Consider the following 21,903-nt stretch of genomic DNA (forward strand, 5'->3'; position numbering starts at 1 on the left):
TATTTTAAAAAATAGGCAGTAAGCTGGATTGAGCTGAAGACAACAGTTGGCCAAGCCTTGGGGTAGAGGGATTGAAAACAGTGCCAAATATCTGTATTAATGGGTACAGTAGAGATGAAGTGGGATCAAGGGGGAGGTAGGGATCAGGGATCTAGCCATGTTGAGCCTCATGGGCCATGCTAAGGAGTAACAGCATAGGTGACTTTAGGGAGAAGGATGCCATTGGTGGGATCTGTGCCCAGAAATCAGATATGTGCCTTGGAAAGACTGCTCTGATCCCCAGATAGGCCTGGGGTCAATGATGGTCTGAGTGACACTGGCAGCTTGTGGTTATAGAATATCTGAGGACACAGAGCCTGCTCTGCAGCGGCATCACTGCCAGCCAGGGGATACATTTGGGAATTTCAACTGTGCACATATGAGAACTATCCCTCTGCTTAACTGCTAAGTAGAGATGGCTCATAGAAGAAACAAAGCCCATCTCAGAGCTCTTGAGAGCATGATTGCAAGGGAAAAGCTGGTACACTGGTGAGGAGAGCTGTACAAGAGCCCTGGTATCCAGGGATGGGACAGGTCCAGCTCATCCTTCTGACTACAGTTCAAGACCCTGATCCAGATGAACCTGAACACCAGCACCTGCCTTCTCAGGGGCCCATCAAGAGTCCTCTGTAGGGTGGAAGGCAGCCCTGTTCTCAGATGTTACCTGCACACTATCCCTCTCCTCCAAGGGAGGTGTCATGAAGCACAAAGGTAGGGGAGTCAGGGGAGGGCATGGGTAGGAGGTAATGTCCACCCTTGTTCAGGTGTGTGGTCCCTCCTGGGTAACTGGTGCACAAACAACCATCAGCCAAAGTGGGTCAAGGGGATGATTCTCTGCACACCTAAGCAGCAAGGTGTCTGCTAAAAATATTTCAGAAAAACAAAATCACTGGATATAAATAGGAAAATGTGTCAACCTCTTAGGACTCCTGGGAGAATCAAATAAGATCCTTGGTCTGCAGGAAGAACCCCTGCTGCCTTCCAACTTTACCCCTCACCACTCCCCAGTATGGCCCTCACACCCCAGTATCTACGTGCCTTATTCTCCACCTGCAGTTTCTTTCCTCACCTGTCTTGGACTGGGTGCTCCCAAAGCACAGCCCCAGGCAAGAGCTTGGGTAGCATGGACCATTTTCTACAAGTGAAATCAGAGATGGGCTAAGAGAGCTGGTACTGGACATCAAAACCATCTGCTCCCTCACAACTGTCCAGTAACTCATGCTAACCAACCCTCAGGGGCATTTCTGCTACACCATGTCAAGCAGAGCTGACCACTTCTTCTGTGGGTGTCCCTGTGTCCTGCCCATTCCTACAGAGCCCTGCCTTATCCACCTTCAACCCATGTCCCTACAGTGGACACAGGGATGTATGCCACTAAGGCCTTCATAAGAAATGGGTGGAGGATGGACAGCAATGTTGCAGATGTGGCAGGAGTGTGCCTGGGACACCTGAGCACCGCTGACTTAACCAAGGCCTCCAAGTATTTTGGTGCCTGGTGACATTTTCTGGGGTCCTGAAATACACGTGCGCTTACCTGACAGCAGAGAGAAGTCACTGCCATCACGAAGAATTGACCTCCTGCCCTACAGGCAACACCAGGGTAGAACCGTACCTCTCGCTGCTTGAGCCCTGAGCAAGCATTTCCCTCCTGAGAAGGACTAACCCACTCTCTGTGCTTCTCAAATCCTCAACCCTCAGGAGCCCCTACCACTGCAAAATTATTTTTGACAAGTCCACCTCCCCTCTGGAATACAAACTCATAATGGAGATGTTGTTTTAGGCCACTTGGAACAGCAGAGCCCCAGTTGTGACCCAGACCAGCACCCAAAGGAATCCCTTTTTGCCTCCAGCACTTCTATTCACAAGGAATTAAGGTACTTAACAAATGAATGAATGCAAAGAGGCTGGCAATGAAGAGGCAAAAACAGGATGTGACTCAGAAAGGCCAAAGGAAGCCCTCAGCCTTCCCACAAGTATGTCTGCTGGGAAGGATGAACACATTTTAGTTCAAAGGAACAAGCTTTCAGTTCAAAGGCTTTAGCAATGTTCTTTTCCAGATAGATATATGTATCTGGAAATATATATATATATGTATATATGTATATGTATATATATATATATATATATATATATATATATATCTCAAACATGCATATATACAACTTTTATATAAATATGTATATACTCATATATAACTTGTATATAACTTTTATAAATGAAACATGTGTGTGTGTGTGTGTGTGTACATAATGTATGTATGTATACAACTTTTTTCTTACTATCTCTAAACACAGCATCCAGCACCAACAAAAGCATACAGGTGGTGTTTAATATATGTTGGATGGATGGATGGATGGATGGATGGATGGATGGATGGATGGAAGGCTAAATGAATAGATGAATGAGGGGATGGGTAGGTGAAAGGGAGGAGGAGTGGATGGATGGAAGGATAGAGGGGGAGATGGATGGGTGGATGGATGGATGGATGGATGGATGGATGGATGGATGGATGGAAGGAAGGATAGAGGGGGAGATGGATGGGTGGATGGATGGATGGATGGATGGATGGATGGATGGATGGATCTCCTGCTAAGAGGATACACACTGATCTCGGTTCCCCAAAAGAGAAAACAGTAGGAAGAAGAGATTGGGCACCTCCACTTTGACTTGGCAGAGAACCTCCTTTGTTCAAACAGCATCTTGCCTCTCATTTACAGCTTGCTCAAAATGTCTTCTCGATCCCCACTTGGAGCTCCACCTTCTCTCACTCCTGTCCCTTCTCCTGATAAGATGCTACGTCAGTACTTCTCCCTGCTGTGGGCAGACACTAACACCCTGTGTTGATCTGTGGCCCTATCTCTGCTGTTCAACTTCAGCATCCTCACACTGAGAAGACATGTGTGGGGATGCAAAGGGAGAGCACTACCCTCACAGTCTGGTTGTCTGGAGACTGGAGATGGGACCTTTAGGGGAAAAGATCAAGAGCAGATAGTAGAAAGGCAGCCTCTGCTTGGGGCTCTGTCTGGGTCCTGATAAATATAAGGCAAGCCTTTTCTCAGGGTGGGTGTGTGGAGACCAGCATCAGGGCATGGTCACGACCAGCCCCTGAGCCAAGAGTGGTCTGGAAGGAGAGAGGCTCCCAACTGTATGAACACTCACTCAATGTCAGGTTCAAGGGGCTAACAGCCCAAGCTGGGAGCCCCAGGCCACAGGGGCAGAGAAAAGGGGCCTGGTTTGAGGGAATGCTTGCCTCTTTTCCCTCACTTCTCAGGTAAGACACAGCACAGTTCATTCAGAGCAGACAGACAAGCAGAGCAGATACTGTCACTATTTAAACCCTCATCCCCCCTGGCTGGCCTAGGGACATTGCAGCACAAAAGTGACAAGGAACCAAAAAAAAAAAAAAAAAAAAAAAAGACATTTCAGGTGAAAGTAGACCTGAAAAGAAGACAGACCAAGGTTTGAGGCCAAGGGCATGGCAGAATAAAGACCTGGATGCAAAGCAAATGACCTGGGACCAGGTCAGACAATATAAAGTCAGAGGCAGACAAAAGCCACAGCCAGGCAAGGGGCCTGAGGCTGGAGCCTATGGCCTCCATTCTGAGTGGGGACAGAGCTAGAATGGAATCCAGCTGGTTCAGTTAGCCACCTTAGAGGTGTATGCCTGATCCCTCTTTCACTGCCATACAGCACAACTCTTACTGTACTGAGTGTGCCGCTTAGCCGGGTGGCCTTGCAGGATGAGCAAGAGTTTTGGATTCATCCCAGCCTGGGCCAGCTCTGCTCACTGCTATTCCTCCTCCAGTGCATGGAGACAGCAGGTGCTCAATAAATGCTTATTGAATTAGTGAATTGAATCTCCACTTGCATTCATGCAGAGTGATGTTGAACAAGTCATTTAATGCTTAAGACTCACCTTGATGACAAGAAAATACAATGTGATCAGCAGCCCTGGAAAGGTGCACCCTGGAGGGGTGGCCCTGAATAACTCCCCTGAGAACTGCGGGATGGTAGTACTCATGCGTGCCAACTACTGTCCTAACTTCTTTGTGTGCAGCTTTATTTTAGGAGGGAGAAGAAACAGGAAGAAATGGAAGGGGGAATACAAGACCTACACAGGCTCCTGACTTCAATGTGGATGGTCTGAGAGCTCCTCCAAGGTGCCCCATCTCTGAGCCCAGCATGAGTCTGGGACACAGAAGCCTCAGAACCACTGGGAAAAGAACTTGTATCTGCCAACACCACTCGCCCTCTTCCCCAATGCCCCTTGGCCTGAATGCTTTTCAAGGAGGAGCAGGAGTTGTATCTGGATTTGTAGCTTGTGGCTGGGAAGACTGAGCAAAGATCCCCCTGAGCATTATATCCCCAGTTCTGCCTGCACACTGCTCACCTGGACACATGACCCTGGTCTCCTCCTGGCCCCAGCAGCCCCGTCACAGCTGCCATAGCCCCCTGGCCTGAGCCAGACCTTTCGGGTCTGCAAGGGCTGAGGCACTGCAGAGCATCCCTTTATGGGAAAAGCCACTCCTCTGCCTCTGGGGTGTTCCATAAAAGGTTCCAATATCGGAAGGCCCAGAGTGGGGAGCTCACTATGCCTGACTCAGGCTCCTGAAAGGGAGATGGCTTGGCCCACTGCAGTTGAAGGTCTGACATATGTCCTGCAGGGCTGGCTCAACCACAGGAGACCACCCAGGTGTGCAGGAGAAAGAGGGAGGCAGGCAGGCAGGGCTAGAACAGGGACAGCTCCAGCCCAGCCCTGTGGGAAGCACCATGCTCTGTACTCTGCCCTGTCACCTGTCCCTCGCCCAGGCTTAGGGGCTTCAATCCCAAGGAAGCTTCCTTATGTCCTGTCTATGTGGTCATCTCCTACAACCACAGCGTGGTTCAAGTGCCCTCATTCCTCCCCGAGGAAATAGTAACTACTGGTTACCTTGTCTCCCAGCCTTGGGCCCTCCCCCACCCCTGCACAGAGTTGTCTTTCCTGGATGCACATCCTGCCCTGTCACATCTCCAAAGGCCACACCCTGGTCCTCGGCACCCTGGCGGCTATCCCCCTTTCTGACTGAATTCCCAACATTTCCCACCTCCCACCTCTAGCCTCAGACACACTGAACTCTGTCCCTGTTCTCCTGGGCCCCTGGGCTTTTGTATATGCCATTCTTCCTAACTGGTACCTGTTACGGAATAGAGATGAAACTTCCCCATTTATGCAGAGCTTGTGGGAATTAAGAGAGAGAGCATTTTTGAATGTCTAACATAGGAACTGTCACATAATCAGTGCATAATGAGGGTTTGTGGAATTAATGAATGCTGAATGAATAGATTTAAATCTGTTTTTAGGAAAAAGAACACCAAAATAAAGATATACCAAGGTATTTGCAAAAAGAATGCTTCTCAGAATACAACTGATGGAGGGGGCACCTGGGTGGCTCAATTGGTTAAGCATCTGACTTTGGCTCAGATCATGATCTCACAGTCTGTGAGTTCGAGCCTGGAGTCAGGCTTCGTGCTGACAGCTCAGAACCAGGAGCCTGCTTCAAATTCTCTGTCTTCTCCTCTCTCTGCCCCTCCCCTGCTCACACTCTGTCTCTCTGTCTCTCTCTCAAAAATAATAAACATTAAAAAAAAAAAGAATATCATTGATGGAGGATACAAGCCATGCTGAGAAAAGGGTATAGGAGCTCTGGACCAATATATTCCATGGGGAAGTGTCCATCTCCAATCAGAATCTGGGGTCTGCATTTCCAGGAGATGGGAGTATCCTAGCAAACTTGTATTTCCAAAGCCAATAATCTGTGCAGGAAGTGGGTCTTTGGAAGGGAAATGGGAAAGGTGAGGACACATTTCTCAGAGGTAGAGGAGAGAATTTGGCCAGGAGGCCTTGATTGGGGGCTTGCAGCCCTTGAGAGACCCAGGTAGACCTCTTGGCTGCCCAATGATCAAAGACCAATCCCATGAAGCCAACTGAGGACCTTGGATATGGAAAAACAGATTTTATTCTTTTAAGAGTTGGCACCAGAATCCCCACTACATCAGTAATTATATTTTATATAGTTATATTTTATATTCCTGTGTTAGCAAGGGCAAAGGCTACCAGAAAGATTGTTACGTTTATCTTCACGAAAAAATAAGGAGAATTTACTTTGGAGTCAAGACCCAGAGGAAGAAAATAGAGGATGGATAGAAAAGTCAGCAGGAAAGAGAGTGTGAGGTCCCGGGGGGAGGGGACAAGCAGAGAACATTCCTCAGCAGGAAAGGACTGAGGACATCACAGGCTGTCTGTGCCACTACAATGCCAATACCCTACCCTGACTCTTACCATATGTGACAGCATATTCAAGACTTAGATTTGTAGGCAAAGCCAGGGAAGGTGTTGGTTTCACATCTGAGTCAACCCTAATTTGCAGGCAGCCCCATGAGAAGGCTGGATGATCTGTTTACTTACATGAGTCCCCAGAAGCAGCATTAGGACCAAGAGTAATGAAAAGATAAGCACCCCCCCCCCCACTCATGAAATATGCTAAGGAGACCTATACTCTTCAGATCCTATCTGGACCCTGCAGGCCAAGACTTGTGTCCACCTCCATCAGACTGGAAGAGACAGGCCCCCAAAGGACAATGGCCCCGTCGTGGAGCCAGCTGCCTGACTTCCCAGTGCTCCATGCATGTTTCCCTGTAGTAAGTGTGAGGGTGCTCCAGCCGTGTCTCCATTATACTCCATGGCCCAGGGTATTTGCTGTGCAGCCACATTATCAGGGGAAGAATCATGCTTGAAGGCAAAGGAAGATGAATGGCAGGCCAGGGTCACAGCCACGCGAGCCAGCTGCATCTCAACACCAGACCATTATCCACCCCACACCAAAGATAGAAACATAAGAAATGTTTTCATTAAGGAAGTCTGCATTTCCTCCAGGCTTCTAAAGAGCCCAGTTTTCTCTTCCCTCCATCATTAATCAAGCCAAGTGGACTGTTCAGGGAGACCTCACAGGGGCAAACAGCAGGAACTGACCTCCGACCAGATCCTCAGACAGGCTCTGGTCAACCAGCAAAGTCAGACAAACAGCCGGCAGAGGGTCCAGCTGGGAGGACAAGCTGACGCCCAGATGTCGCAGCTTGAGAAATCCATCCCCAGGCGAGGCCTTTCTGCCAGACTGCTGCCAGCCTGCCCATCCTGAGACAGGGCACCACAGCCAGGCCTGGCGAGGGAGCAGATGGTGGCAGAGGGCAAAGGAGCTGGGGCTCTCTGCTCATCGGTGAATCCAAGGGGATGGAAGGCAGAGTGGGGAAGGGCATTTGTCCGTACCTGAGGCTCTCTGGCCTCCAAATGTGCATGTGGACATCTGTGGCCAGAACAGCAACTGACTGCAGCCAGAGAGACCACCTGTGCAATTGTCTCTGACAAAGGCATTGAGGATCGTGCCCCGCCATGCTCCCGTTATGCTTCATGACTGTTGCTACATATTCCACCAGGGTGTTTAGGGTTAAAAAGGAAACCAGTGAAAGTGACATAAAGTCCAAGATAGCGGGTGGCCCGCTGCTACTCCAGAGAAAAGGATTCTACTGGCAGGCTGACAAACAACTTGTAGCCAGAGAAGAATACAGAAAGCCCTAACGAAATAGGGGCATGTGGGAAGGGGGGGTTTCCACATGTTTTAGTAGACTGAGCAAGGGAAGAATTATTCCATCTACCAAGCCATTCAACAATTTAGAAATTCACAAAGAGGAGAAATTCCAACCCGAGGGAGCATTTTATAATACCACATTAGCTCCCACAGCTTAATTCAAGGATCAGGCTCCATGGTGACCAGACAACACAACTTCTATCAGTTGTCCATCCCCCTTTGGAAGCCCATTTGTATAGAAATGACATGACAATGTGACAATATGTCTGTTGCAGCCCTGAAGTCACCGGACAGGGCAGTTCTGAAGACCGAGTGCTTTACAGATTCTCCTCTCAGCAAGGCTGCCCGTGAAATCTTAGCAAAGTCTCAAGGTTCTTCCAGACTGGTTATCACTTTTATTACTGGCTGAGTCAGACAAGCTCTAAACCAACTTGTCAAGAGAACAAGAATGAGAAATACCCAAATGAGACAGTGCTTTGTAGGGGAAAATAAACAACAGCACACCGGCAAATGCAAAGCTTTTGGAGCTACTACAAGTCACTTATTTTGGTATTTTTCCTCCAAGGGACTTTGTACTAAATAGGAATCAAATTGATTTGCTATAATGGTGCTTGGTTGGCTCTGGAGCACAGAAAGCTCTGACCACAGGACTAATAGAAGAAGATGGAGCTTCTGAGACCAGTGCAGTGGAGAAGCCAAGAGATGGACGATCTTGTAAAAACTCCCCATTCTTGATGGTTCTCCTGAAAACATCTAACCCAGAATTATCATCCCAAGAGCAGCCGTCCGGGGAAAGAACTAAAAGATGGACTTGAGAGCTCCACTTCCCAAAGGATCTTCATTAATTTCATCAAGACAAAGTTAATAATCCATGACACAAATGTTTTATTTTTTCTTGAGTTAGTTGTTCTAAACATGTTAGAGTCTTCTCGATAAATCTCACAGCTAGAGGCTAGTAGAAATTAGTTTGTCTTCTATACTGTCATTAAGAAATAAAGAAGTGGTAATAGCTACTTGGGAAACTCGAAGAGAATGGCTTATAAATGAGATGAATCTAGGAGCTGCCCAAATGGTTGTTGGGAGGGGTGAGTAAAGTAAATCCGTGTATTTCCCTCTCACCACACCCCTTCTCGAGGCAGAGGCAACAAATGGAGATGGAGATTCCTTTCATAAAGTTCTTCATTTATATAAATATATATAAAGAGACTTCTAGAGACAATTTAACTTGTGTTAAGATCTGCATTATTAACAGATCCACCCCATCAGTCCTTACTGAGGGTCTCCAATGAGCAGAGTCTTGTAAAAAGGGCTCAATGGGTCTCCCCAGACATGGCCTCTCCTCTCCCACAAAAGGCAGCTCTGCCTGAGTGCCTGCAGGAGTGGTGTGGACAGAAAGCAGTACACAAGGCCTGCGATATGCGTCTAGACCCAAAGGAAACGCTCTCCTACTTGCTGTGTTGCTCTTACAGAGCTTGCTCAGGGGGGTGCCTGGGTGGCTCAGTCAGTTAAGCTTCTGACTTAGCCTCTAGTCATGATCTCGCGGTTCATGAGTTCAAGTCCCGCATCAGTCTCTCTGCTATCAGTGCTTTAGAGCCTCTGTCCCCCTCTCTCTCTGCCCTAACTCTAGGGGTTCTCTCTCTCTCCCTCTCTCTCACAAAATAAATAAATAAATTTTAAAGATCATGCTCAGGAAGACAAGTGGATTATACCTTACAAAATTTAAAAAAATGAGGGGTACCTGGGTGGCTCAGTCGTTTAAGTGTCGGACTTCGGCTCAGGTCATGATCTCACAGTTTGTGAGTTTGAGCCCCGCGTCGGGCTCTGTGCTGACAGCTCAGGGCCTGGAGCCTGCTTCGGATTCTGTGTCTCCCTCTCTCTCTGCCCCTCCTGCACTCATGCTCTGTCTCTCTCTCTCTCAAAATAAATAAAGATTAAAAAATTTCTTTTTTTAAATGAGACCATGTTTGCTGGAAACCCCGAACACACCTGACCACCTCCTCTGTAATGACATGAATAGGTCAGTCTTATTCTAAATGCTTTCTATACATTCCCTCACTTAATTTTTATTATGTCCCTAGGGGGTAGACACTTTACATTCCAATTTACGGGACAGGAAATGGAGGCACAAAATGACAAGTAAATAATAAATATTTCGTTAGTTACTAGAGTTCCTGGGATTTGAACCCACACAGCATGGCTCTTGAGCTGCTGCTGCTGTGCTGCTGCTACTCTTACTATTATTGCTGCTACTGCTATTACTACCAGTACTGTTACTGCACCGCTATTACTACTCCTGCTGTTATTACTACTGTTGCTACTACTAACACCACTCCTGCTACTACCACTGCTGTCGCTTCCACCACCACAAGATGTCTCTGATGTCACTCTTCCATCTTGCTCTTGATGGAATGCCTGGGTATCAGCAGGAACAGACAGAGGGAGGTAGGGTGGCCAGGGTTCCAGGTGTGATATTGCATTTACCATATTTGATGATAACCAGCCACACACCTCGGAGCTATGCCTTTGTTTACCCTCTTCACAGCTGTGGGCCATGTTAGTATGCTCTCTGCCAGATTCCTCATCCAGCCTGCCAGTCTCCTTTTCTCTCCTGTCCTCCTGGACACATGCTTTGCATCTAGAGTATCTAGTATGCCACCAAAGAGCCCACATTTTAGTCCGTGAAAAAATAAGCAATCATAGGCCTTAATAAGAAGAACTTCCATCCTCCCACCACCCACAACCTATACAACACATACTTGTGCAGTGGAAAGGGGCCCCTCCTGCTCTCCTCAAGTAGAAAGAGTGCAGTGACCAGGTAAGAACTGGGAAAAATGGATGCGGCGGTGGCGTGGAGCAGGGACAAGGCTGGAGAGGGATGAAGCCCATCAAGGGGAGACCACGCCTGGGAGTAAGACCCTCCTAGGGTCGGGGTCCCCGCACCCTCCTGCCCCAGGCAAGGATATAGGGATGGGCACACACTGACTGGAGTCAATCATCTCACTCTGCTTCCATCCATGTCGAGAGTGCGGAGATAAATGCAGAGGCCCAGTGAAGGGGACTTACTTGGTCTTGACCTCTTCTTCCAAGCTCCAAAAAAGGAAGAATGGAGAGCAGGCCAGCAGCATCCAAACATATAAAATCTTGCATTAAGCACCTTCCACCCCTGACCCACATGCCCAGGACTCTCGGGTCCATGAGCCCTGCAGGGGCCTTGGTCCGCTCTCTTGGCCAATCAATCCTTCACCATGTTAGAAAGACCCCAGACGTTGTGGTGGCTCCTGGGAGCAGTGGACATGGGGGTAGTGGGAATTACTCCAGCTAAAATCTGTGTCTGCTACATTCCCTCCTCAACCAAGAACATATTTCTAGTGTTTACCATCTTTTAGGGCATGTTTCCCTTCCCCCTCCCCAAACATAAGATTATAGAATGGATTTGACGCTTTGGCAAATTACACAGGTACCCAGACCACTCCAGAGATTCTAATAATCCCCCTCCCCAAAATGTGTGCCTCCTGATAAGGTTAATACCAAAATGTCCTGGGATGCAACAGATACTCAGGTGGTAAATACAGCATATCTCTGTCCTGAAACCTGATTTCCACTTGTCATGCCTGGCTGGGTAAAGAAGGTATAACTAGTTTCAAATGCTGAATGGCAAGCATATCACATGCACAAACTTCTGGGTAATTTCTGAAAACCCAACTGGGAGAAATTTCCTTCTGTTATGTGTCTCCCACCAAGCATCAAGCGAAAGTTTCCTTATGCATGGAAGTCTTAATGGAGAAGTGGATTCTGAGCTGCCAATGGGCAGTCTCCACTGTGTTTCATTGCTATCCTCAAACATCCAGAGGGAAAACGACCTCTCACAATAGGTACACAACTCGCCGTCCTACTCCCTGGCCCCAGGAGAAGCTAACACTGATTACATATATGGCATCAGGTGTGGTAGAAGCACTAATTGGAAGCACTCTGTACCTGTTGCGTTGGATGGAGTACAAGAGCTAGGCATGTCATGGTCCTGCCCTCGGGCCTCCCCCCCGCTCAGCTGGGACTCCAGGAATGTCCTGGTTGGCCTACACCTTAGCACTCAGCAGATGAGCTGGGACACTCCCTAGTTGTTTCACAAGAGCTATGTCTGTATTACTGACTTTCTACAGGGAAGACCCTAAAATAGGTTCAAAATGCTGACTCCCCACAGGAAGGCTCCATCTCCAATCCTGCCAGACGAACCCATCACCCACAAAGTAGTCAGCGCAGAAGCCTGAGAGACAGTAATGTCTTTACTCCCTGAACATGTAACTTTTAAATACAAGAGGCACCCAGTGAGCTCATATGGCCCGTCTGCTGACAACAGGCATAATTGCCTGCTAATGCGGCTCAGAGGCACTGCCCAGTTGACTGGTTTCAATTTCAGCAAATGACAGGGTTCCAGTAATTAAAGTTGGTGGGCAACAGTGCTCAGCTGAAGCTGTGGCACATCTTTGCCCGTTACCTGCGGCAGGCCAAGGGCATGAGTGAGACTCCCTTCTGGAGGGAGCTTGACAGGTGAGCACTGACCTGCAGCATCTGGAGGTAGCCTTCCTGGGGGTCACAGAGCAGGGAGGAGATGCGGTGGTTGTTCCTCATGCATTTCTGGTTGTCCTTTGCAGATGGGAAGATCTGCCGGACCACAGTCATCCTGCCAAGGGCGCTGTGCACCAGATCCAGGATCTCTGGGTCGCTGATTTCCTGGGAAGATAATCAGACCCATGCTTACCATAGACTCACAAACTGCGCCTGCAAAAGGCCCATCAGGAGGTATCAATGGCCAACAGCCTAAAAAGACAAAGGGGTCAAGGGACTGGGCCCACGTCACACAGTTCATTAATAGGTTATTTTAAAATAATACTTGCTAACCCTCAAATACACACAGAATCACTCAACAGCTGTCCTGAAGACCAGAAAAAGATGTCTGTGGCCAAGCCACCAGTGCGTTAGCTTCTATAGGGTCCAGCTCTGAAGAACCCATGCTGTCAATGTCATGGTAGGCATCAGTTGGAAGTAAAAGCTAAACTTCCTGTTGGGGGTCATCTCCCTGAGAGAAACAAAACTGGTTTTCTCAGACAAAACTGACCAAAACGCCATGAGTTTCCCTTAATTCTTTAATGATTAGCTTTGCTTTTTAAGATCCGCATACAAATTTTGAAAATATATCCACTCATTCATACACCCATTCATTGCACAAAATCTGCCCAACATCTCCTGTGTGGTTTGTTCTGTACTAAGTACTGGGGACACAGCCTTGAATGAGTCAGGCCTAATCCCACCCAGTAAAGCTCAAGGTTTTCGTAGCATGAAATAGGCTGAGTGCTGCAATAAGGAAATCTAGGGGCACAGGAAATCCATTGTGCTTCCATGTTAGATGTCTGCTAAGCTCTTTACACACATTATCTCATTTGGTGCTCACAACAATTTCAGGAATTCTAGGAGGTACATCCTATTACTATCCCATTTTCACTGAGCACTTTCAAGCATGGAAATAGTAAAGGCAGCTGGCCACAGGGAGCTCCTTCCAGAACGAGGCTTCGATGAGGAATTAGCACTGAAGCTGAACCTGAAAGATGAACTTGTTAGGCAAAGTGCTCAGAAGTATATGTAGAGGGAAGGGGCAGTTCAGAGCTGAGTCGGTGGCAGTGCTGCTGAAGACAGAGGCAGCGGGTGACACCCTGTGGCACCGGGTTCCTGGAGCGGCAGCAGGGCATGTGAGTGCCTCGGGCAGAAAGGTGCAGTGGTCAGACGCAACCCTCAAGCTCCTGTTCAGGGCCAGATGTGGGGGAAGGGAGAGTAGACCCAGCTAAGGGCAGTGAGGAGCTCTGGCAAAGTTTAGGTACAAAGCAGCTACACTCAGATTTCCATTTCAAAACCCTGTGGCTGCTTGCCATACAATGATATAAGACAAGAAGGAATCAGAACTGCTTCAAGGCTAGGAGCAACACAGGAACGACAAAAAATACAAACTAACACAAATAAAGGGTTTTAGAGGTGGAGTCAGGTTAAGAAAAGTTCTTGTTTATTGTCTCTCAAAAGGGATGGCTAAATCAGTGGTTGGTTGCAAGTCAAAATTTGAACTGTGAACATCCATGTTTTAAAATAGGTCTTAAATCTTCCTCCTTACAGATGACACATTCTAGCTTTGAGGCAATGAACTGGTATAAGTGGAGGTAATAAGGTTAGAAATTAGTGATGGGGAGGGTTCAAATCACTTAAACAAGAATGTTGATGGGTGAACTGGGGTAAAGTCTCTGTTCCAGGAACTCTCTTAGGAACCTGACATAAGCATGAAGACTGGCCAGTTGAAACAACATGCTGGATCTGGGAGAAAGTAAGACATTGAGAGTCATATCCTTTTAGAATGATCGATAGATATAGTTCCCAAGGATGTGGAAATGCAGTAATCTCAAAAGAATTCAAGTAAATCTGGGTTTAAACTACTAAACTTTGTATTTCAGACCAAAGACTATTTCAGGGAAGATAATCTTGTTGGATTGGGACCAACAGCCCAGAGGTGGTGGGGGAAAGTGCAAAGGTGAGATGGGCCCAGAACCAGCTAGGCTTCAGGAAACAGAACACAGACTATAGTTGAGCAGGATGTTTGCACTCTGCTCGTAGCTGCCATGCTAACAGGTCCCCTGCCCTGAGCATACAACAGTGGGGTGAGGGAAATCACATTCTGATCGAACAGTATGTAGGACCGTACGAAAGGGCAACGATGGGCCAGTTAGCTCTACTTGGAGAAGGAATACAGAAGATTGGGGGAGGAAATTGTTTTTAACTAAAAAAACCATGAGGTCAGGAAGAACATAATTTGAACTATGCATAAGAGGGTTAATCTGAGCCTGCACACCTTGGAGAGGAAACGGGGAGTCACATACCTTTTGTTTTTCTCACATACTCATTGATTGCAGAGCCATTGTAGAGGCTCTTTTATTGAACCTCTCCTGCACTCTCAACTTCCTGGTAGGTCAGTGACACTGCACCCCAAGCGGGACCCTGCAACTCTGTAGGGAGTCTGACTTACAGGGTACACAATACCTTTCTGGAAAGCACGCCCATCATCTTCCCTGGCAACCTGCGGCAGAATCAGGGGTGAGTGGCTAAGTGAGCCAAGGGCAGCCCCAACATAATGGGGTGGGGGACTTTGCTCCTGCTCCCAGCTGCTGTGGTCTCTATACTGTTCTTTCTCCATTCTTCCTGCCCAGAAATCCTTACAAACTTGGCACAGTTCAGCCCAACCCATTAGCTGCATCAATGAGGATCTCTGCAGACCCCATCTTCTATGGCCCAGTTCTCATCCACCCCCTCTGGGTCAAAGCACACACACCATCTTCCAGTGTACTCCTCCCTGCCTCCCCATCCTTCTGGGCCTATTCTTAGTGTCCAACACAGAGATAGTTGCAATCAGAATGTAAGAAGTGCAGGTAAAAGAACAGAAGAACAGAAGCAACTCCCTCGGGTCCCTTGAGGGCAATGAAAAGAGTCACCTCTTCTCCCAAGGATGTGTCCCTCCCCTCGGAGAATTCCAACCCTAGACCATCTGTCAATTCCAGGAGTTCTTTGTCAGGCTCTCTCCCGTGCTGTTGGTACCACTGTGTACCAACAGAGTACAGACAGGGGTTCACTCACTCCCTGCACCCAGCCTCCACAGTGGGCCAGCCTCTGGACCCATGTGAAGACATCCAACCTCTGGGCCTTCCTATGGATGCAGAAGGCTATCCACACAGTCACTTTATACAACCCACCTGGAAAACAAACTTTCTCTTTGTCCCAGTTAAACATTCCTTCCAGAGAGTGCTGGTGATGAGCCACAGAAGAAAGACAATGTGTATATATATACTGTGTGACCTCCACTACCCTCACTAAAATCAGCAAGTCTGCAGTAGCAGCAATAATGTGTCATACCCAGATGCCTACTGGGGTGCACAGGCTCAAAATAAATCTTGCTTTTGTTTTATGACTTTGTAAGTTTACACTGCGAAATATATCTTAGGCACAAACATTACATATATTAAGTATGAATAATCAAATGATCAGTGTGCCTTCTGCCAAACTAAGAAATGAAGTATACCCTGCATCTTGGTTGGATCCTTCCCCCCAAATGCTTACCCCTTCCTCCTTACCAGCAGCTAACTTTGTCATGCGATGAGTTCTGTGTATAGCCCAAATAATGTATAACTTTGTCTTATACATTTTTGTTTAGCTTTGTGCAAACTAAACCACCTGCAGGTCCCCTGTGATTGTGTTTTGACACAATTGGTTCTCAAACTTTGTTGTGTATCTGCATCACCTCAGGAACTTGATAAAATGCAGGTCCCGTTCTTCACCCAGCAAAGTTTTCTGTTTTCTCCGTGAGCTCTCCAGATAATTCCAATACTCAACAAACATTTAAAACCCACTGGTTTAACATTTTCCTAATCTGTTCATGGCAATGGGTACAGCTTAGTTTCATCATTTTCTTAGCTGTATCCTACTGCCCTGTATGCCTCTGTCACCATTAATCCACCCGAGTGTTGCTTACCATTGGAACATTTGTGTCCGTTTGCTACTACAAAGCTTCTGTGCACGTTTTCCTTGTGCACGTGTGTTGGTGACTTGTATGAGAATTTCTCTAGGATATATACCTAAAATTAGCATTCCTCAATAGGAGAATATAAATACGTTCAAATTTACGTAGTAATATCAAATCTCCAAAGTTATTGTACCAATTTGTAATCATGTCTGGTAAAGAGATTTCCTGCACCCTTCCCTGCACCTGACATTATTGTAGGACTTCCTAATATTTGTCATCCTGGTGAGTATGAATTGGTGCATCATTGGATTTTGATTTCTACTTCCCTAATTCTTAATAATATTAAGTATCTTTCATATGTTTATGAATTATTTGTGTTTCTTTTCTCATATTTGTGTTTTTGTCCAATTTCCATTGGGTTGGGTCTCTTGCATATGGATTCATGGGACCTTTTTTTTTTAATTCCAGATAATTCTTTGTCACATGTTATAATTATCTTCTCCAGTTTCTAGAACATTTAGTAGAATTGGCCTATAAACTCATTTAACCTGGTATGTTCTTTGTAGGAAGATGCTTTATTACTCATTAACTTTCCTTTTGTATATAGGGATTTTGCTCATTTTTCCTTCTGTCCTTAGTCATGTTTTCTTCTAAAAATTCAGCTATGTTGTCCAAACTTTCCAGTTGATTGGCATATGTTGTTCACAGTGTCTCTCTACTTCTTCACTCTCTAATGTATCCAAAGCCATGTGTTCCCATCCATTGCTAACAATACTTATTTGTGCCCTCTCTTCCTCTGATGACAGAAGTTTATTTTATAAATACTTTTTAAAAGGTAAGTTTTGACTTAACTGATACTTTTTTATGTGTTAGTCTTCTGTTTCATTAATTTCCACTCTATTATTTTTCTAGTTTCTTTGGATTTATTAGGTGTTATTTCTCCAACTGTTAAGGTATGCAGCTTGGCTGTGGAATCTTACACGGTTTTTTTCTTTTCTAATAAAGTGGTTAAGACAATAAATCTACATCCAAACATTGCTTTAGCTGTGTCCCATAAATTATACATACAAATTGTATCACTCATTTTAAAATCCCATTTTGATATATTTTTGACCCATAAGTAATTTACTAGGGATTTTTCAAAATTTTCCAAACATTAGGGTATTCTTTTTACTATCATCCTATTGATTTCTAATTTAAATGCATTGTGCCCTGAGAACATGGACTGTTTGAAGCTAATCTTTTAAAATGTATTGAACTTTTGCTCTGTGGCTTATCACGTGGTCAGTCTGCATGAATGTTTCATGTGCATTAACTATCCTGCTGTTGTTGGTTTCTGTGGTCTACTTTTAGGTCCATTAGATTAGGAATTAGTCTATTTCTTTCTGTATTCAGCCTATATTTTCAAAAATTCAAAAAACATATTCTCAGTGTTTTATTAGTTATGCATAAGTGGAGAACTATAACTCCTTGCTGAATTGAATCTTTTATCATTATTTAGATATCCTCTTTATTTCTAGTAATTCATCTTGCCTCCTACTGTATTGTGTCCAATATTAATACAGTGACACCAGTTTTATTTTGGTTACGAGCTGCCTGCTCTAACGTCTTCCGCCTCTTTGCCATCATCCATCTTTCTCTGTCTCACACTTAAGTTGGAGACTATTATAAACAAAATATACTACATGTTTTTTACATCCATCTTTGACTTTTTAGTAGAAATCTCAATCTATTTGTATTGGACTATGATTATCTATACATTTACATTGATTTCTACCATATTATTTACATTACATCTTATTGTTTCTTTTTTGTGTTTTTTTTTTACTTCCCCTTAGAATGATTTTCCCCTATTTTCATTATTTTGCCCTCTTTTGGAAGTTTTGTTCTCTATATTATTTTTTTCTTGGTTATCTTAGATATTTTTAAATGCATACTGAACAAAGCATGAGGCTAATCAGTATTTTTATTCTCTTCTCTTCAACATTTCTTTCCAATCACCATCATCCTGACTAATGTGATAATAATATCCAGCATTTTAATTCTTTCTTTATGCCTTCCTATTACATATAATTCCTATTAATTTCCCATTACTTTTAGAATTTCCTTTAACGTCGGTTTGTTAGTGATAAACTTAGTTTTTATTTGCTGGAAAATACCTTTTGTAATCTCACTCTTGAAAGATAAAAATCACAGTTGATTACTAGTTCCTCTTAGCACTCTGAATTTCATATGACACTATCATCTGCCTTCCATTTTTGTCCACTATATCTGTTTCCTATGGTTGTAGTACCAAATTATCACAGACTTAGCAGCTCAGAACAACAGGATTTTATTCTACACAGTTCTGAAGGCTAGAAGTCCAAAATCCATTTCACTGGGCTGGAATCAGATGTTGGCAGGGATGTGCTCCTTCCAGAGGCTCTACGAGAGACGGTTCCCTGCCTTCCACAGCTTCTAATGGCTTCCAGCAGTGCTTGGCTTGTGGCCACATCACTCCAGCCTCTTCCTCTGGACCAACTGCCTTCTCTTCTGTGTTCTTAAATCTTCCCATGCCTCCTTTTATAAGGACACTTGAAATTGCATTTAGGACCCACTCAGATAATCCAAGATAATCTCGCTACCTCAAGATCATTAATTTAAACACTTCTGCAAAATCTCTTCTGCCATGTAAGGTAACACACAATTTCCAGGGATTTAGGCCCTGGATATCTTTGGGAGCCATTATTCAGCCCACTAACTCCAGACATTAGGAATCCATTTAACTGCCATTTCTTTGAAGAAGACCTGTGTTTTCTCCCTGGATGCTTTCTAGATTTTTCTCTGTCTAATGACGTCTCTAGGCATGGATGTTTTACTTTTATTTTTATCCTTAGGATTCCTAGATCTGGGGTTTAGTTTCTGTCAATAATTCCTGAGAATTCTTGACCATAATATCCTTTCATATTATTTCTTCCCCATCATTTCCTATTTCCTTCTAGAAATCCAATATTATCATTCTATCTTCCATGTGTCTATATCTCCCTTTCATATTTTCCATCTCTTTGTATCTCTGGTATGTCTTCTAAATAATGTCTTCACATTTTCCAGTTCACCAATTCTCTCTACGTATGTGTCCACTTTGATAGTTAATTCATCCTTCACATTTTTTAACATCAACTATTAGTTTTTTTAATTTCCTGAAACTGTTTATTTTTCAATTCTGCCTCATTTTTAAATAGCTTTTATTCCTTGCTTATGTTTCCAGCATCTATTTTTAAACATATTTCAGCATACTTACTTAATAGTCTATGTCAGATAGTTATAATATCTAAAGTTATTTGAGATCTGATTAAACTGTCCTTTTCTCCTCCCTGGCTCTCACTCATGGTGGTTTGTTTCCTTCTTTCTTTCCTTTGTCTCTATATTCCTCTTTCCTTCCTTCTCTCTTTCTCTCTCTTTTTCTTTTTTTCTTTCTTTCCTTCTCTTGTGTGTACTCTTAGTTTCCTTAGAACTTCCTTATGAATTCCTTGAAGTCTGACTGGAATTCACATTACTTTATTTGCATTCACTTCTACAACCTAATCTACTAAGGTCAGAGCACTACTGATCTACAGCCATTGAATTTAATATTAAACCTTCCTCAGAGCTTCATTAGGCACCACAGGTGGTATGACTTGGGTCACAAACTCACATGGGACTCATCAATTGTCAAGAGAATTCATTCCCATCATGCAACTCCAAAGTCAAGAGAGAACATTTCCTTGCTATTCCCTTCTGTGCAGTGAGTTCATTTCTGGTTAGCCTGTATACCAAGGATCTAAGTTTCTAGCTTTATGAGGAAATCTCTCATTAGGCCCCACATCTGATTGGTTCTTACACTGATCTCATGTGTTTTGTGCCCTCAAACAGCCAGAAAAATAAACATTCAAGGTTTCTGCAGTTTGACCAATAGATTCAAGGCCAAAACTAAATTTGAAGCTCATGTATTTCCCAAAGTTTCAATTTTCACCTCATATTAGGCCTCTGTGGACATTACTTTTGACTGCTAAGTGATCCATTTCAAAATACTTTTAAAGTATATTACACCCTGTTTTTCTAGTTCTTTTCCACTTGGGGGCATCATTCAGGCTAAATACTACTAATCCTTTTATACAGAATTTTCTTTTCTTAGAAGAATGACTCCACCCTTTTCCTGGGACACACACCCACCTCCCAAACTCCTCATATGTTTTGGCTGTGTGACTAACTAAACCTCAGTTATCATGCTACAATTTCTATTTACTTCATTTGACTGCCTTTCTCTAAGTTCTTTGTCATTAATATTGGAAGGAGAGCCATTTCTGAGGGACCCAAGAGAAGCACATGCAATCTTCTCCATTTGCTCAAATCCGATTATATTCTTCAATCATCTCCCATTGTGCATGCAAAAAGGTAAATATTCTGCAGGTCCCAAATTAATATTTTGTCTCTTGCTCCAGAAACATTTCCCTAAATTACTGTTACCTTGCCCTCCTGCAACCTAATAGCTTCCCCCCATAAATCATCTCTCATCAATATTGCTCACTCAAGAGATCATCTCTGTGAAAGATGATGGCATCTTGGACTAGGGTTGCTGCAAATGGACCATCTTTAGACAGAGCTGAAATGCTGAAGCTAGAGCACATGCTGACTACGGGATTGGAAGAGAGCGATGGCAAAGATCTCTGAATCTTTTTTCAATGTAAGAAATATTTGTATTTTGATAACAAAAACATTGTGACAGCTAAAACAAGCAGAGGAAGAAAACGGGGATAGAATTGCCAGTGAACACCCCATTCTTCAAGTTATCAGCGGGGAAGAAAGACTCTTATGCCTTGTAGCATACTTAAAGGAAGATTTCTATGAACACAATAAAATGTGAGACCGAATAATAAAAATACTCACTGCCTCTAATTTTGTCCTGAACATGCACACTGAAACCTAGACTATCTTCATTTGGAGGCAAGTAAATTATCAGGAAACCTCCACACATCTCCTTGTACAAAGAGGTAAGACTAAAGAAAAGTCTGACAAATTCGAAAGAAAAACCAATCCTCACATCCTCTCAGAAGGCATTACTTAATTCACTGATTGAAAGCAAAATTGTCCTTCATAGAGGGCACAATAAGGAACCAAATGAGACCTGATTGCCTCCATTCAGAGACAACCTGTGTCTCTAGCCAGGGCCTCTGCCTGCTTGGGGCTGGGGGTGGCGGAGGGGGGGGGGGCTGCCATTCCAAAAAAATGTTAAGCATACAAGTATGTGTGAATTATCCTGTGGAGAAAGACCATGAGCTGTATTCAATTTTCAAAGAGGCCTTTGACCCCAAAAAGCTGAGGAACAGGCAATACCAAAGCCAGTAATGGTTTTGAAATTGCCCCTTGTTGCTAACTATGGGAAGAACAAAAACGATGAGGAAACATCAACAGAAAAATTGGGAGTTTTCATGTCTTTCAGATTCCTCTGCTTCCTCCTCACTTCCACACAGGCCTCTGAGGTAATAACAAAAACCAGAGGCAATGAGATTTACATGATGAACTATGATGCAGCTATAAAAATCACTGAGTAAACCCATAATACTACAGTATCACCTGCACCATGCAGCTAATAGAGTTAAGGAAGACAGACCAGAAAGGAAAAAAAGGAAGAGCAAGTTACAGAATGATACATCAAATACGGTACATTTATAATAGAGA

The 21,903-nt window shown here is 44.5% G+C and overlaps 1 protein-coding gene across 4 annotated transcripts in view; it reads right to left on the reverse strand.

The window, feature by feature from the left end:
* Window positions 1–21,903, reverse strand: part of GRID1 (glutamate ionotropic receptor delta type subunit 1) — a 698,930-nt gene that overhangs the window by 215,215 nt on the left and 461,812 nt on the right. For all 4 annotated transcript variants that reach the window (XM_045040238.1, XM_023240627.2, XM_045040236.1 and 1 more), the window contains one exon: window positions 12,219–12,389. In XM_045040238.1, the coding sequence (XP_044896173.1) occupies window positions 12,219–12,389 (171 nt within the window). The remainder of the gene's footprint in view (window positions 1–12,218; window positions 12,390–21,903) is intronic.

This window comes from Felis catus, chromosome D2, assembly GCF_018350175.1.
Source record: "Felis catus isolate Fca126 chromosome D2, F.catus_Fca126_mat1.0, whole genome shotgun sequence".
NCBI lineage: Eukaryota > Metazoa > Chordata > Mammalia > Carnivora > Felidae > Felis > Felis catus.